General features: G+C 35.2%; 1 protein-coding gene and 1 pseudogene across 1 annotated transcript in view; one reads left to right on the top strand and one right to left on the bottom strand.

The window, feature by feature from the left end:
• The window catches only part of CUL5 (cullin 5), a 102615-nt gene that overhangs the window by 23367 nt on the left and 60261 nt on the right, over positions 1-18987 (bottom strand). The window contains exons 8-11 of the mRNA XM_024570721.3: positions 15790-15883; positions 14224-14354; positions 13884-13991; positions 11161-11225 (exon numbers count right to left, since the gene is read on the bottom strand). Of these exons, the coding sequence (XP_024426489.1) occupies positions 11161-11225; positions 13884-13991; positions 14224-14354; positions 15790-15883 (398 nt within the window). The remainder of the gene's footprint in view (positions 1-11160; positions 11226-13883; positions 13992-14223; positions 14355-15789; positions 15884-18987) is intronic.
• LOC112314423 (small nucleolar RNA U3) lies at positions 13508-13581 on the top strand (annotated as a pseudogene).

The raw sequence follows: 18987 nt of genomic DNA, 5'->3' as shown, positions 1-18987 counted from the left end.
TTGCTGGATAGAGTAATCTTGGATGTAGGTCCTTGCCTTTCATGACTTCAAATACTTCTTTCCAGCCCCTTCTTGTCTGTAAGGTGTCTTATGGGAACTCCTTTGTAAGTAACTCTCTCCTTTCCTCTTACTGCTTTTAAGATTCTCTCATCTTTCATCTTGGGTAGCTTAATTATGATGTGCCTTGGTGTGTTTCTTCTTGGATCCAATTTCTTTGGTACTCTCAGAGCTTCTGTACTTCCTGGAAGTCTATTTCCTTTGCCAGATTGGGGAAGTTCTCCATTATGTTTTCAAATAAGTTTTCAATTTCTTGCTCTTCCTCTTCTCCTTCTGGCACTCCTATGATTCGTATGTTGGAATGTTTAAAGTTGTCCCAGAGGTTCCTAAGTCTCCTCTTTTTTTGAATTCTTCATTCTGTTCCGGTTGGATGTTTATTTCCTCCTTTTGTTCCAAATTGTTGATTTCAATCCCGGTTTTCTTCCCTTCACTGTTGGTTCCCTGTATATTTTCCTTTATTTTACTTTGCATAGTCTTCATTTCTCCCTTCATTTTCAGTGCAACTGAACTCAATCATTTCTGTGAGCACCCTGATTACCAGTGTTTTGAACTGTGTATCTGATAGGCTGTCTGTCTCCTCGTTGCTTAGGTCTTTTTCTGGAGTTTTGATCTGTTCTTTCATTTTGGCCCTATTTCTTTGTCTTGGTACACCTGTTATGTTGTAAGGAGCAGCACCTTAGGTATTTTCTAGGGTGGGGCAACCCTCTTTGCTGCATTGTGGCACTGTCTGTGGGAAAGAGGTTGGAGAGGAAACAATGCTGCTTGATGGGCTCTCACCCCACTTTCCATAACTTCCCTCGCTTCCCATAAGCAGACCATGTCCTTTCAGGTGCTGTTCCCAGGTGGGTGGATTTGTGTACATTCTAGGACCCCATGAACCTCTATAATGGACTCTCCTATGAGACTGGGAGTTTCTCCTGCCTTTGCAACCCCCACAGGTTTTTACAGCCAGAGGTTTTGAGTCTTTAGTTTCCTGCATTGAAACCCTGCAAAACCCTATGTTTTGTAGTCTGCCTTGCTCCCCAGTTGTTCCTACTGGCTTATCCACATGTGAATGTGGAACTGTCTAGTCCGCTAGTCCCGCTTCACCTGTGTGATCCACTGCCTTGCTAAACATCCTCTCTGTTCAGCTGCCCATCTCTGCCCCTCCTACTGGTCTGGATGAATGTTTCTTTAAGTCCTTGGATATTGGAGTTCAATGCAGTTTGATTTTCGAGCACTTGTTTTTTGGTTTTTTTTTTTTAATTGGTTGTTATCTTTCTTTTGGTTGTGTGAGGAAGCAAAGCATTCCTACCTATGCCTCCATCTTTGCCAGAACTCTCAATTTCTTAATTTTGATGGTTCTAATTATATTTCTAAAAATATACACCAGTGTACTTGGAATGATGAACAACTTACTCTCAAACAGTTCTTAAAAAAAGTTTTAATGTATTTCCGAAGAGAAATATGAAGAGTACTTACAACTTAATGTACATAAATTTGACAACTTAGAAGAAATAAATTTCTTGCAAAATGTAACTTACCAAAATTAAAACTAGATTAAATAAAAAATCTGAAGAGCCTTGTATCTATTCAAAAATTGAATGTGTGATCAAAATCGGCCCATAAAGAAAACTCAAGGCCCAGATGGTTGTAATTATGAATTCTATCAAATATATAAGAAAGAAGTTATAGCAATTACACTAATAGTTTTAAAACATACAAAGGAGGGACTAACTCCCAAACCACTTTCTGATGCCAGCATAATCCTGATACCAGAAAATGAAAAACAATCACAAAAAAGAAAATTGTACAAAGCACAAACAGCACAAAGAGATAAATCCTTTGTAAACATAGACAAAAAATAATTTTAAAAAATTAGTGAATTTTAACAACTTTCTGTAAATCTATAATCATCTCAAAATAAAAATCAGTAAATTGAATTTAGGAATACATTAAAAAAAAAAACCAATAACAATGCATCATGACCAAGTAGAGTTTACCCAGAAATTTTAACATAAATTTTTTAAATTACTGTTTACTTTATACACTTTTTAAATTTTTTCTTTTATTTTTCCATTTATTCCCTTGATACACTCTTCACCTCCACTCACCACCTGCCCCTGTAATCACCATACCATTGTCAGTGTCCATGAGTTCTTTCTCTTTTTTCCTTTTTGGCTCAATTTCCTTGTGAGTTTACTTTGTTCATTAGATTCCACAAATAAGTGAAATCATATGGTATTTGCCTTTCTCTAACATGCTTATTTTACTTAACATAATGTTCTCCAGGTCTATCCATGCTATTGCAAAGAGGAAAATTTTTCTTCTTTTTCATGGCCAAGTAGTATTCCACCATGTAAATGTACCATTGGTGTTTTACCCACTCACCTACTGATGGATATTTGGGTTGCTTGCAAAACTGGGCTATTGTAAATCATGACACAATGAACACAGGATTGCATATATATTATATTGAATTAGTGTTTCAAGTTTCTTCAAATAAATTCCCAAAAGTATAATTCCTGGGTCTTAATGCAGTTCCATTTTTAATCATTTGAGGTAATTCCATATTGCTTTCCACAGTGGCTGTACCAATCTGCATTCCCACCCAAAGTGCACAAGGGTTCCCCTCTCTCCACATCCTCACCAACACTTGCTGTGTGTTGATTTATTGATGATAGTCATTCCGACAGGGGTTAGGTGGTATCTCATTGTGATTTTAATTTGCATCTCTTTTGATGACTAGTGACATTGAGCATCTTTTCATATGTCTATTCACCATCTGTACATACTCTTCAGAGTAGTGTATATTCAGGTCCTTTGCCCGTCTATTAATTTGCATTGTTTGGGTTTTTTTGGTGTTGAGTTTTAGAAGTTCTTTATAAGGTTTGGGTATTAACCCTTTCTCAGATGTATTGGCAAATATATTCTGCCATTCAGTGGGTTCTCTTTTCATTTTGTTGATGGTTTTCTTTGCTGTGTATAAAAATATTATAGTTCATGTAGTCCCATCTGTTTATTTTTTCTTTTGTTTCCCTTGCCCGAGGTGATTTATCAGGAAAAAAACATTTCTAGGAGAAATGTCTGAGATTTTACTACCTATGTTTTCTTCTATTATTGTTATGGTTTTGAGACTAGTCTTTATTTAAGTCTTTATTCCATTATATGGTGTAAGAAGTTGGTCTTATTTCACATTTTGCACTTATCTGTCCAATTTTCCCAAAGCCATTTATAAAAGACTATTTTTAGCTCATTGTATGTTTCTGCCTCCTTCGTCAAGTGACTATAAAGTTGTGAATTTACATTCTGTTCCATTAATCTATATTTCACTTTTTATGCCAGTACAATGCTGTTTTAGTTACTATGGTCTTATAGTATAGTTTGATATTTGGTAGCCTAGAAATTCTTCCAACTCTGTTCTTTCTCAAGGTGACTGTACTTATTCAGGGTCTTTTGTGGTTCCACATAAATTTTTGAAATATTTGCTGTAGTTCTGTGAAATAAGCCATTGGTATCTTGATAGGAATTGCATTGAGTCTGTAGAATTTTTTCAGTGGCACAGACATTTTAATGATGGTGATTCTTCCTATCCACGAACACTGTATACGCTTCCACTTATTTGTATCTTCTTCAATTTCTTTCTGCAGTGTCATATAATTTGCTGAATACAGGTCTTTTAAATTCTTGGTTAATTTTATTCCCAGGTATATTGTTCTTTTTGAAGCAATTGTGAATGGGATGGCTTTCTTGATATAATTTCAATCTTCTTAAATTTATTGAGACTTGTTTTGTGTCCTAACATGTGGTCTATTCTAGGAAATGTTCCATATGCACTTGAAAAGACTATATATTATTTTGCTTTGGGGTGAAATACTCTGAAGATACCAACAAAATCCATTTGATCTAGTGTGTCATTTAAAGCCACCATCTCCTGTCGATTTTCTGTCTGGAAGATCTATCCACTATTGTCAATGGGCTGTTACAATCCACTGTTATATCTCTATTACTATCAATCTCTCCATTTATTTCCAAAAAGATTTACTACACATAATTAGGTGCTCCTGTGTTGGGTGCATAAATGTTTACAAAGGTTATATCTTCTTATTGGGCTGTTCCCTTTATCATTATGTAGCATCCTTCTTTGTCTCTTACTATAGCCTTGATTTTAAAGTCTATTGTGTCAGATATAAGAATTACTACCCCTCTTTTTTTTCCTTTCCACTTGCATCAAATATCTTTTGCCATTGATTCACTTTCAGTTTGTGTGTGTTTTGATCTGAGGTTGGTCTCTTGAAGACAACATATATGAGGTCTGTCCAGAAAAAGTCCATCCACTGAAAATATAATGAGAATGGTTTGTGCAACATCGATGTAACCTGGCAGCCAAGGAGAGTGGGCTGGAATGTGCATGTGAACAATGACGACTTCACTGTACTAGTCAGTGGGGGTGGTAGACACCATTGAGTTAGCATGTGTACAGTGAGGCTGTCATGTTCAAAATGATTGAGCAAGTAGAACAATGAATCTGCACCAAATTCTGCATTAAGCTTAGACATCCCTGTGCGGATACTATTCAGATGATTCAGAAGCCCACAGCTTTGGGCAACTAGTGATTGGCAGCTTCATCACAACAACACAGCTGCTCGTGCATCACGTCTTGTGTAGAGTTTTTTGGCAAAACATCAAATTACTCATGTGACTCATCCCCCTGCAGCCCATCCTGTGATTTCTGCCTTTTCCCAAAACTAAGATCACCTTTGAAAGGGAACAGATTTAAGACCATTGATGAGAGCCAGGAAAATACAACAGCACAGCAAATGGAAATTAGGAGAACTGTGTGAGGTGCCAAGTTGCCTACATTGAAGGAGTCTGGGGTGTCATTGTCCTATGTACAATGTTTCTTGTAGTATCTTGTACCTTCTTTAATAAATGTCTCTATTTTTCATATTACATGGATACCTTCTGGACAGTCCTTGTATATTGGTAGTGTTTTCTTATCCATTCAGCTACCCTATGTCTTTTGATTGGAGTATTTACGCAATTTACAGTTAATGTAATTATTGATTAGTACGTCTCTACTGCCATTTTCTTTTTTAATTATGTTCCTTTATGTTTGTTTCTGGCTTCTTGTCCTTCCTCTTCTTCCTAAAGCAAGCCCTTTAACATTTCTTCTAATACTGGTTTGGTGGTGATGAACTCCTTTAGCTTTTGCTTGTCTGAGAATATCCTTATTTCTCATTCAATTTTAAATGATAGCCATACTAGGTAAAATAGCCTTTGGTTGCCAGTTGTTACTTTTCATCATTTTGAATATTTCATGCCAATCTCTTCCATCCTAAATCCCTGTGTTAAGAAATCAGGTGACAAGTCTTATGGGAGCTCCCTTGTAGGTAACTAACCGTTTTTCTCTTATAGCTCTTAAGATTCTCTCCTTGTCTTTAAGCATTGCCATTTTAATAATTTTTTTCAGATTTTATTATTTATTTATTTATTTTTAGAGAGAGGATGGGAAGGAGAAAGAAAGGGAGAGAAACATCAATGTGTGCTTGCCTCTTGTACGCCCCCTACTGGGGACCTGGCGCACAACCAGGCATGTGCCCTAGATTGGGAATCGAATGGGCAACCCTTTGGTTTGCAGGCTGGCACTCAATCCACTGAGCCACACCTGCCAGGGCTATTTATTTTTATTTTTAGAGAGGGGGTAAGTGAGGGAGAAAGAGAGGGAGAGAAACATCAATGCGTAAAAGAAACACCTATCCATCAGTTGCTTCTCACTCACCCGCAAATGGGGACCTAGTGCGCAACCTTGACTGGGAATCCAACTGGCAACCTTTCTGTTTTGCAGGCTGGTGCTCAGTCCACTGAGGCATACCAGCCAGGGCTAAGCTTTGCCATTTTAATTATGATGTGTTTTGGTGTGGGCCTCTTAGGGTGTAACTTGTTTGGGACTCTTTCTGCGTCCTGGACTTGGGTGTCTTTTTCCTTACTAGGTTATGGATGTTTGTGGTCATTATTTCTTCAAATAGGTTCTCAGTCCCTTGCTTTTTCTCTTCTTCTATTACCCCTATGATGCAGATGTTGTTATGCTCTATGTTGCCTCAAAGCTCCTTCAAACTATCCTATTTTTGAAAATTCTTTTTTGTTTCTGGTGCTCTGATTGGGTGTTTTTTTTAATCTTGCCTTTGAAATTGCTGATTCAAACCTCTGCTTCATTTAACCTACTATTTATTCCTTCCAGTGTATGCTTTATTTTAGATATTATATTCTTCATTTCTGACTAGTCCTTTTTTATGTTTTCTATGTCCTTTTTCATGCTGTTGAGTGTCCTTATAATCATTACTTTTAACTTTGTATCTGCTAACTTGCTTGCTTCCATTTCATTTAGCTCTTCTTCTGAAGAGTTGTCTTATTCTTTCATTTGGGACTTGTTCCTTTGTCTCCACATTTTGGCTGCCTCTTTGTGTTTCTTTTTATGAATTAGGTAGATATGCTATGATTTCCAGTCTTGTTAGAGTGGCCTTATGTAGTAGGTGTCTAGTGGGACCCACTGATGCACTCTCCCTGATCACCTGAGCTGGGTGCTCTAAGAGTGGCCTTTGTGCATGTTATATGGGCTTTTCTATTGTAACTGAGTCTTGATTGCTTGTGGCCCATTCATGCATGGGATCGACCCTCAGGCTGGCTGGCTGTGAGGCTCAACCCCCAACACAGTGTGCAAGCTGCTGTGCAGGTGCTGATCATACAAAGCAGAATTCACCTCAGCATGTTTTGGTGCCTGCCAAAATCTCCCTGTGGCTATGCCTCGTTTAAAGTTTAATGGATCCTGTTCTGGATATGTTGGTTTTGGGGATCTTCAGAGGGAAGCTGGTGCAGAACTATATCGAATGTAGCCTGTGACTGGCCCTGGGCAACCTATTTGGAGTTATCAGTGATCCGCAGCTTATGTCTGCCTCTGCTGGGCCTGGGTGCATGTGGAAAGGACAAAGCTGCACACCAAGGCCAGTTTTTACTAGCACCAGGCCTGGGGTTGAGTCTCAAAGTCTCAAAAGCATCCAGAGATCACCTCTGCCTGCAGGCTGCCTGCTAGACTTAGTCCTTGAAAGATCCTCCAGCTGTACTCCTCAGCAGGGCTTAAACTCCACAGTTGGGGTGAGAGGGATTCCATTCAGTGGAGCAACTGCTTCCCCCAGACTGATGCTGAATGGGGGGGAGTGCTCAGACTCAGTGTGGCTTCTTCTGTCTGTCCTTGCTTATAAGGCTTCTCTCCAGCTAGTCTTCAGTTTGTTATTCAGGATGATTTTTCTATAATTTTGTTGTAATTCCAGTTTGGTCCTGGGAGGAGTTTAGTGTAGCTTCCACCTACTCTGCTACTATCTTGGATCTCTCACAGTTATTTTTTCAAACCATTGTATTTCAAATATCAAAAGAATAAGGAAGAAAAATCTTATGATCATTTCAACATAGAAAAAGCATTTAATGAATGTTAACACCCATTATAGAAACTTTGAGCAAATTAGGAATAAAAAGCAATCTAATTAAGGACATCTATGAAAACCCTCCACTAACTTTGTACTTAATATTGAAATATTAAAGGATTTCTTCTTTAGCTTGCCAAAAAAGGCAAGGATGCCTACTCTCAGCACTTTCATTCAATATTGTACTTATGATCATAGCCAGTATATCAAGTTAGGAAAAAAATAATAAGTTGTCTAATTTTCAGAAAGGAAGGAGTAAAATTATCTTTATACACAGATTACATGACTGTCACATAGGAAATCTTAAGAAATCTACGAAACAACTACTATAACATGGTAACAGGATATAAGATAAACATACAAAAATCAAGCATATTTGTAAATACTAGCAAATTCTAGAATAGCAAAGGCACTCATGGAAAAAAAGAACAAAATTATACCACCTGACCCCAAGACTTATTACAGAACTATATTAATCATGACTATGTAGTAATGGCCTAAGGATACCCAAATAAATCAGTGGAATAGAACAGAGAGCCTTCATGAACAAACTGAACTAACAAATAAAATAGAGCCAGACTCATAGTTAGAGGGCAAGCTGACAGCTCTAGGATAGGGGGTTAGGAGGATGGAGGGATTGAACGTAAAAGAAAAAGAACTCATGGACATGAACAAAAGTGTTCTGATTGCAGGGGAAGGGGGTTGGTGGAGGTGGAAGACGGTACAGGGGGATAAATAGTAATGGGAAAAATACAATAAAAAAATTAACATTTCAAAAAAAAAAAAAAGAATCGAGAACCTAGAATAAGTACATATATTTAAGTCACTTGATTTTTGACAGGAGGCACCAAAGCAACACAGAAGGAAATGGAATACCTTTCCAGCATATGGTGATGAAACTACTTGCTATGCATATGGAAAGAAAAAAATTTAATCTGTAATATAGACTATATATAAACTTTAATTTAAAATGGATCTAGACGTAATGTGAAAACAAAACTCAGATAGCGTCAAAAGGAAAACAAAAGATTATTTCCATGACCTAAGGGCAAAGGTAGATAAATGTTTTCTAGACAAAACACACAAAGCAGAAACCATAAAAGAAAAGCATATATTTTACAAAGGACCTGTATACAGAACATATAAGAAGTCTTAGAGTTCACTAATGAAAAAAACAACCCTTGGCTGGTGTGGCTCAGTGGATTGGGCACCAGCATGCAAACCAAAAGGTCACCAGTTCTGTGCCCAGTCAGGGCTCATGCCTGGATTGCAGGCCAGGTTCCCAGCTGGGGGCGTGCAAGTGGCAACTGATTGATGTTTCTCTCCCTCTCTTTCTCCCTCCCTTCTCCTCTCTCTAAAAGTAAACAAATACAATCTTAAAAATACCAAATCGGAAAAAAAAGACAAAAAATTTGAATGGTCTATGAAGGAAAATATAATGCAAAAAAATACATGAAAAAGTACTCAGTATCAACAGTCATGAGGGAAATGGGAATTAAAGCTACAATGAAATATCAAAACTTACAGCCACCATGACTAAAATTAAAATGACAACACTAAACATTTGGTGAATGAGGATCAACTGGTACTCTCACACTTTGTTAGTGGGAGTGTAAAACAGTAAGGACAACCACTTTGGAAAACAAATCTATGTGGTATGTAAAAACATGGATGAATCTCAAAAACACTATGCTAAATTGACAGACACTTCACACAAAAAAGTATGTATTATATATTTCCATTTATATTAAGTCCTAGATGAGGCAAAACTAACCTATGTTAAAATAATCATAACAATCATTGTCTCCAGAAGTAGGTGGAGGTGGGACTGGCAGAAAATGAGCATGAAGTAACACTCAAGGATGAAGATACTATTGTGTATCTTGAGAGGTATAGGCATTTGCCAAACCACACAAAACTTACACTTAAGATTTATGCCTATGACTGAAGGTAAATTTTATTTCAAAATATAAACACCAAATTTAATTAATGACTGAATGTTGAAATGTTTAGGGAGTAAAGATTATTGATGCCTAAAACTTCTTTTGAAATGTATTTAAAAAGTTGACTGATTAGAATACATGTATAGGTAGATAATACGCATTTGATAAAGCAGTAGAGTGACTTTACTGTAAGTTTGAAATTTTTTTTTAAATGCTGGGGCAGGGAAGAATGAGGAAGACCTTCATGTATTAATATGAAGAGATTGCCAAGATATAGTGCTATATGTTTCATATATTTTACGATTTATAGAAAACACAATATATATCCTTCTAAATTATGTCAATTACTAGAATACTATATGACCCAGATATCTTCCACTGTAATATCACTCAAATAACTTACACAGCTAAAAAAAAAAAAACCACACAAAAGCAAAAAAAAAACCCTAAAGATGATTAAAATTAAATTAAAAAACCCTCAACTTTTCAACCTAAGAAATGCTATTATTTTTTAAGCCTTACCCAGGGATACTTTTTTATTGCTTTTTTAGAGAGAGGAAGGGATAAAGAGAGAAAGACAGACATCAACGTGAGAAAGAGACATTGATTGGTTACCTCCCCTACGTGTCCCAACCTGGCATTGAACCTGCAACCCAGGTATGTACCTGACTGGAAACTGAACACACAACCCTCTGGTGCATAGGACAACACGCCAACCAACTGAGCCACCCAGCCAGGGCTAGAAAAACTTTTTTTAGACATTTAAAAAATATTTTAGCATTAAGTGTAAAATTTGTTTAAAATAACAATTCTCAGCTAGAAGTTACATCAAAATATTTCCAATTAACCTGTACTGCTGTTTAGCACTACTATGAAGATACTATAAGTAGCTTAGATTTATTACTATTTCATTAAACTCTGACTTTCAGATTTCCTATAACATAATAGTACTTATTAGCATAAGTAAATCCATCTTACCAATGACAGATCAATTTTTAAAAATGTTAAATAAAAATTTACATTAAAATTGATTTCCATATTTTATCTTTATAGTAAATTGAATCATATTCCATGCTTCCATAGGTAATAAAATAACTTTAGTGACTAATGAGAAAGGAAAATAATCAAATAGGGATTCTAAAGGGAAAAGAAGTAAACATTTCCCACTTGAGTACTGGAAATAATAGGAGTAATGCTTTGTAAAGTAAGTGACTGTCTAACCACTATCTTGTACAACTGAAACTAATAGAAAATACTGAATGTAAACTATAATTGAAAAATAAAATAAGTCTTGGCTGGGTGGTTCAGTTGGTTGGAACGTTGTCCCATATACTAAAAGGCTGTGGATTTGATCCTTGGTCAGGGCATGTACAGGAGGCAACCGATTGATGTTTCGCTCTCATATCAATGACTCTCTCTCTCAAATCAATAAATTATACACCCTTGGGCGAGGATTTAAAAAAAAATAAAGAAAAAGAAAAAAACCACACTTTTCTACCTAAAAAATAAAGTTAATTTTTTATCACAAGAAATAATATAAAATTGAAAATTAAGACAGTTTCTTAAAATCAAAGGCTGCAAAAATCATAAAAGTAAAACAAAAAACCTAACAGGATTAGAAAATAGGGCACTTTGAATTCCCAATATATATGACACGCCAAAAAATTTAAGAATTTTAAACATATGATTTTTTAAAAACTTACCCTTTCTGCTTCAAAGGTAATTCAAGTTTAAATATGGTAGCATCATTAACAACTGCTTTATATGCCTGCAAATAATTTAAAATAAAATATAAACATTCTTTTTGATATTTAAAACAGTTAAATTCCAAAAATACATAAAAATATATATTCATTTTTATTTTTAGTGGTGTATCTGGCCTGATAGGATGTTTCAAGTCAATGACTTCGGCATCCTTTTTGTTATTTTATGATTATCGTTATTTTCAAGTGGGATCTTAAAGCTACTTGACAACCACACCATTTTCTCTTGTCCACACATTATCCTGGGTCATGTTTTCATACTATCACTTTTCTCTCCAAATGTCCAATGTACACTCCACATACACTCTTGGCTGATAATGTAACTTCTTATTTCACTAAGAAAGCTTTAATAATCAGAAGTCCCTCTTATTTCTCTTGCATCAACAAATTTTTCCTTCTCCATTGGTTCTATAGCCTCAACAAACAAACATATTGTCATTTTTTAAATCTTCAAAATCCTCTTTTGGCTTTGTCCACCTTCAGCTACTGCCCCATTTCTCTCTCTTTAAGCTAAACTCCTGAAGGAACTATCTAACTCCCTTTCTCTAAATTCTTTACTGCCATTCTCATTAGAAAACATTCTAACCAGGCTTTCACACCACTACTCCACCCTAATGGTTAATCCTCATTTTATTTGGACCTTTCAGGAGCATTTTTAAACAGCATCTCATGCCTTCTTCCTCAAAGTGCTTTTTCCACTTGTGTTCTAGCACAACACACTCTCCTGGTCATTCCACTCATTGTCCTCTCACCTCACAAAACATGGTTTCTCATCTTTCTGATAACTAAATTCATGATGCACCAGGTCAGTCCTTGGATCTCGTTTCTATCCTCACTCATTTTGTTAGTGTCATAGTAAGTGTCAGTTCTTTAAATACAATCCATATGCTGAAGCTCCCTAATTTATTTTTTCCAGGTCCCTTCCCTCCCTTAAACTCCAGACTTGACATTGCCAAATGGATGTTTAATAAACATTTCAAAGTTAACTTGTTTGCAACTGACTTCCTAATAACCTCTCTGCAACCATCTCTCCCAAACCTGCTTCTTCCAAAGTCTTCCCCATCTCAGCAAGAATATGCTTTTAATTGATCAGAACAAAAATCTCAGTGCCATCCTGGAATGATCTCTTCCTATCCCATTCCACATCTGATTCATTACCAAATCTTGTATAGTTTGTTTTTGTAACGTAATCAGAATTCAACCACTTTTGACTACCTCTACCCACTATTGTTCTGGGCCAAGTTCCCATCATTACTTAATTGAATTACTTAAACAGGTTCTTAACTGATATTCTTGCTTCTTCTCTTGCTCCCCTTTAGTCTATTTTTCTTTTTTTTACAGCAGCCAGGTGATCCTGTTAAAATGTTAATCAGGTCCTCTCATTCTGTTGGAAAGCTTATAATGACATTCCAAACCCTCCTCAGAGTAAAAACCATGGCTCACAGAGTCTTACATGACCCAGCTTCCTGTCACCTCTTGACTTTATTTTTTACTATTCTCCCTACCACTCATTCAATCCACTCTTGCCAAAATGACCTCTTTTTTCCTACGTTCCTGAAGCATCACTGATGTATTCCTACCTTAGAGCCTCAGCAGCCTGCAGTTCCCTCCAGCTGGAACACTCTCCCCTCAGATAGCCACGTAACTTATTCCTAATCACCTGCAATCCCGATTCAAACGTCACCTCAAAGAAGCCTTTGCAGGTCATTTAATTTAATATTTAAAACCAACTCATTACCATCATACTCCTTTAACCCCTTTCCTACTCTATCTATATCTAACTTTATCTATCTATCCACCTTTAAATGAGCTAACTTGGGAAGTAAAGAAAGGTAATTGAAGAGGGGAAAAAAAATGGTAATTTCTAGTAATAGGTTAGTGATATTTCAAAAGACACAACTGTAAGGACAATACTAAGTTTTACTATCATTATCCTCTTCTAGTGAGGAGGAAAGAAAAGGTGTGGGAAGCAAGGACAATGTGACACAACTCTCACAGAAGCCCAATGAAAGGACAGAGGACTCTAATCTGCTTGGGATAGGATGGGGCAGTATGGAATTAAGGAAGTTTCAGATGTATACTTTAAGCTGGGTCATAAAAGAAATATGAGTAGGAATTCAATAATCAATAATATTAAAAAACAGAAAAACATTATTTGAAAAATGAAAAAGAGCAATTTTCTGGCTAAATTCTAGTTCACAAGTGTACCCAATGCTTATAAAAATATACAATAAAACAAATGTATTTAATATGGTAGCCCTTGACTGATTAAAAAAATCACTGTTCCAAGACTATACTTTCAGGGATCATTTCTATAGTTCGTTACTAGAAAAAAAAAATCACTGTTCCTAGGTTTTTAGTTTGTATTTTAATAGCATAATGATGCAAGTTTTTTTATCATTTTTAACTGTTATTCTATTACAGTTGTCTCAACTTCTCCCCTTCTGCCCTCTTCCACCTATCCCACCCAAGCAAATTTCTTATTAAAATTAAATTATGACATTATATGCAAAGTAAGTATAAAATGCATATCTTTTGTTTTCCATGAACAAAATCATGCTGTATTCTTTTCTGCACTTTGCTTTTATTCAGTAAACAATATATCTTTCTGAATCTAAAAAAAGTAAATAATAATAGTACTGATAATATACAAAAATATATACCTTATCTCTTGCAGTAAGAAATCGTGGATCATCTTGAAAAGCTTCTTTGACGAGTTTACTAAATCTATTAAATAGGGTAAGTAACTGCTCGACATATTTCTCAGAGTCCTAAAAATAAAATGTTTTATATTTGAGTTTTTTAAAAAAGAAAATATAAACATGATTTTAATAAAACACTAGAACCTTAAAATTTAGGAATTTTTGTGAAAAACTGTTTCCTTAAAATTAAAAGCTGTTGCAATATCACCATTTTGCTATCAATTACTATTTTAAATACCCAAACTTCCATTTAAAAAATAAACTTGATTTATATCTACCATTGCCATTGAGGAAAACTTACAGTAGTAATAGTTTCAGCAGCTGCAACCATATCTGCAAGGCCAGCACTAATGATATGTTCCTCCAAGTCTTTCAACATTGGCTCTATCCCATTAGGAACTTTGTCCATCAATGAAAACATTAAGTGTAATTCTGAAAGGATAGAATATACTCGTGTAATCATTTCAACCAATAGAATATATTTTCTCTTTGACTTGTACCATAGATCTAGAATGCCTATGACAGTAAGTGTTTGGAGAGATACTAGTTTGAAGTTGACAGTATCTTGTGGGTATAACTAGTTCAGGAGTTGTTATAAGAAGTACTATAACTTCCTGATCTACCTTGTCAGTCCAACAAAAATTATTTTTAAAAGAAACTCTAATTAAAAGTGATCACACAGAATGGGGCAAGATGGGGGACATCTGCAATAGTGTCAACAATAAAAAAATGTTTAAAAAATCATCACACATTGCAAAACCCAACTCTTTTAAAAGGTGAGTCATGTGACTGTCAACACATGGAATATTTTTTATTTTAAAAAGTACAAAATTTATGCAGAACATTAGTACATTTTATTAAGTAGATATAATATTGAATATACAACCATATCAATAAGGAGGAAAAAAATCATGTCAGATTATTCAGAGTAATGATTACAAAATAAAAGTATATTAGAGATAATGTAAAGCTATATTTATACAGAATTTTTCAGCATTCAAAAGATTTTCGCATGTTGTACCACTTGACCTTCACAAAAATCTAACCTTACAGAACTGGTTATTACTAAGTAAATCCTTTGGGAGGGAGTCCAAAAAGGATCAGATATATCTCTACTTAGCCTGGCATACAGAAATTAAAATATTTCATTTATTCCAATGAGCAGTCTTGCTTTTCACTATAAAACTACTTCTAAAAAGTATATGAACTTAACTGAATTGAAATACATACTTTGAATGCAACCAGAAATTAAATGGGACCTTACAACTATACACAATAAAATCTGGAAAGGAATACATCAAAATACCAGACATGGTTATCTTGGGTAGCAGGGATATGGACTATTTATTAGATACTCTCTCTGGTTATAATGTACTAGCCACCCCCTCAAATATATCTTTATTGAAGAAAACATTTAAGTGATTTAAAAAACACTTCTGTAATCTTAAATTGTAACATATTTTGGGGGTCAGGGATAAAAATTAACATGGAGTGTTTTATGACTTTCTAAAAATACCACAAGGTTCCACATACAAGTCAAATACCCAGTACTACCCTACACCATATGTTTACCATTTAAATTAGCCTTTAAAACAAGAGTCCTACTTTGGAGAACAAACTGAAATACACACGTGCACTCATACACTTACTGTTACCTAAGGGGTGGGGGGTTAACATATAAGTTTATAATCTCCTTTATAGTGCTTCTAAATGTGCTAAATATTTTATCCTTTTCTTTAAGCATAGTTTACTTTAACAAATATACTTATGTATAAAAGACTGATCTAACAGCAATTTACTAAAAGAGATCTGCCTCAAAGATACCCTCTTAAAAACTCATGAGAACTTTAAGTGATATTTTACCTACTTTCAGTTTCATTTCGCTTGATCATGCCTTGGCACTCTGCTAGGATAGTCTCTTTAAAGGATGTCACCAGAGCATTTACACAGCATTCCATCAGCTGAAATATATCAAAAATTAGTTAAGGCTATTATACGTACAAATTTATTCCACTTCATAGCTCCATAAGACTATATTTTTCAATAACAGCAAAAAGTTAAGTATACTAAAAGAAGATTTTACTTACCTTTATCACAGTACAGTTCCCATTAAGGAACTTAGGTTCTCTTTAAAAATTTTAACAAAAGTCTCCAAAGGAGGGGAGAGAAAAAATAACACTCATACAAAATAAAAAAAAAAATAAACTTTTGTCTTAAGAAGACAAACTCTTCTGAAGAAAACACGTGTTGGAATTAGATTTTAAAATTCTAAACATATCCATACATTCATTCAATAAACCACCACTGGATGCCTACTATGTATGGGCACTAAGGAAGTGTTTAGGAGACTAAGATATTTAGGGGAGATCACTAATTAAGGGTGAGGAGGGAGGCAAACATAGATTAATAAATATGACTCAGTTAACTGGCGAAACGCACGCCCCCCCGAAGTAAACAGAAGCAATTAAAGGAACTGCATACTTTTTTCTGAGGAAGTTAAAAACATCTCATCCATAAGATGAAGTTTAAATTGAATCTTGAAAAAATAAGTACAAGTCCAAAATGAATGGAGTATTCTAGGAATAATAAGTTAAATGCAGTAGGGATGAGACAGACAGTGGAAGAGAAAGCTAGAAAGGTAGGCTGGGGCCGATTATGAATAAAAAAATTTATGGTTTGGGGTTTTATTCTATCGGTAGAGGAAAAAGAATTGAAGGTTTTAAACAGAGGACACATATAACAAGCTTCTATTTCCCCCAAGTCATTCTGAAAAGATCAGTCTAATGGCAGCAAGGTAGGTGATACTGAGTGGTAGGCAGCAGGGGGACTGTCAAACGAGGTTGTTAAAATATTTCAAGTAAGATGACGAGGGTTTAGTGTTTTATATGGCCCTCAGGACTTGTGCCATCTAGTTATTTATTCTTTTTGCAAGGATCAAATAAAATAAGTGGATTGTTGGCACTAAAGCTAGGGATACTAAGGCTGATAGATTTCTTCTGAAAACAGATCATCTATCTGTATTAAGAAAAGAAATTATGATTGCCTTGAAAGTTCTTTGTTAAAAATTCCTTTTGGGGTTAACATAATGTTAACAAATACAGAAGTTTTATTTAGGCAATAAAGATTCATTATACTATTCTTTCTACTTGTAAATATAGTTTAACATTTCCATAATAAAAAGTTTTTTCAAGTCCCTCTTTGAGAATTATGCTAAAATTTATTTCAATTTCTGTCCTATGAAAAACTATACATACAAAGTAGTTGAGAAATTTCTGTCCCACCAGCTGCTGAGTAACCTCATTTTATACCATTCTATATGTGGAAAATACACAACTAAATACTCCCACCTTCAGCAGCAAAACCAGACTAACAATAGGTAATTAACTATATATAACTAATGGAGAAGAAAGAGAAAGTGCAATTGAAATAAGCTCCAAGCCTGTCACTTTACCTGTTTTCTATTTCATTAAAAATTTTTACACTTGAAGGACATACAGACGGCCCATAGATATATGAAAGGATGTTCAGCATTACTAGCCATCAGAGTGATGCAAATTAAAACCACAATCAGATACCACTTCACACCTGCCAAAAATGGCCATCATTCATAAATCAAAAAACAAGTGCTGGTGAGGTTGTGGAGAAAAGGTTTGGAACCCAGTGCACTGTTGGTGGGAATGCAGACTGATGCAGCCACTGTGGAAAACAGTATAGAATTTCCTCAAAAAATTAAAAATGGAGCTGCTTTTTGACCTAGCAATACCACTGCTGGTAATATACCCTAAGAATCGTGAAACACCAATTCAAAAGAACTTACATGCCCCTATTTTCATAGCAGAACCATTTCCAATAGCCAAGTGCTGGAAACAGCCTAAGTACCCATCAGTAAATGAGTGGGTCAAAGAACTGGTACATTTACACAATGGAATACTACGCAGCGGAAAGAAAGAAGGAATTCCTACCTTTTGCAACAACATGGAGACTATTATGCTAAGTGAAATAAGCCAGTCAGGGAAAGACAAATACTGTGTGATCTTACTTATAGGAGGAATCTAATGAACAAAATAAACCAATAAGCAAAATAGAAGCAGAGACATGGAAACATAGAACAGACTGACAGCTGCCAGTGTGGAGGGGGGGAATAATGGTGGAAAGAAGGGGAAGGGATCAAAGAACATGTATGAATGACCCATGGACATGGACAACAGTGTGGGGATTGACTGTGGAAGTGGAGAGTGGGCAGGGTGGAAGAGGGAAAAGAGGGAAAAATTGGGACAACTATAACACAGTAACAATAATTTTTAAAAAAGAAGAAAAAGGAAATTACAGAAAAAAATTTTTTACACTTCAACCTATTCCAGTTCAGTAATAGTCCAAATTTTGCGGATTCCAAAAATCTAGACCAGTGTTTTTCGAACTATTTGTTATGCAATCGGTTTTAATGGCTGTGACCAGCTTTTTTAAAAAATAGTACAATACAGAACAGACATGCGAAATTGACAAAATAACTGAGGTAAACAGAGCAGAATCTGCTTAGCTGTTTAGATGAAAAAAACTTAGGGAAGTAAAAGGTTGATGAAGCAGTTCCTAGGTTGGGAGGTTTAACAAATTATAATAATAGGTATGTTTTAAAAATCACTCTGAACCAAGCATTGTGCTAAATGGTTTACATATATTATCTCATTTAACCCACATGAAATTATGAAGCAGATATTTAACATATGAAGAAACAAGCTTAGACAGGCAAAGTAACTTGTAAATGCTGTACAGTTACTTTACAAGGTCTTGAGCTACAATATGAGGTCACGTATGTGACTCCACAGCCTACATTAACAGAGCAAGTATGTACTTAGTAATCACTACATGCTCAGAACTGAGTTAAGTGTTGTGAGGAACAGAAAAGTATAAAATATAGTGGTATATCCTCAATGATTTTACAATCCAGTTGGGAAACGTAATTAACTACGTATCTAAAAATGTGTACATACTTCATATATAACAGAGGTATATGAAAAGAAGTTCAACCTCACTAACAAACAAAGAAGTGGAAATAAATCCATATTAC

This window comes from Desmodus rotundus, chromosome 5 (genome assembly GCF_022682495.2).
Source record: "Desmodus rotundus isolate HL8 chromosome 5, HLdesRot8A.1, whole genome shotgun sequence".
Taxonomy (NCBI): Eukaryota; Metazoa; Chordata; class Mammalia; order Chiroptera; family Phyllostomidae; genus Desmodus; species Desmodus rotundus.
The sequence above is the reverse complement of the archived record's forward strand: the minus strand, read 5'-3'. Positions and strand labels throughout refer to the sequence as shown.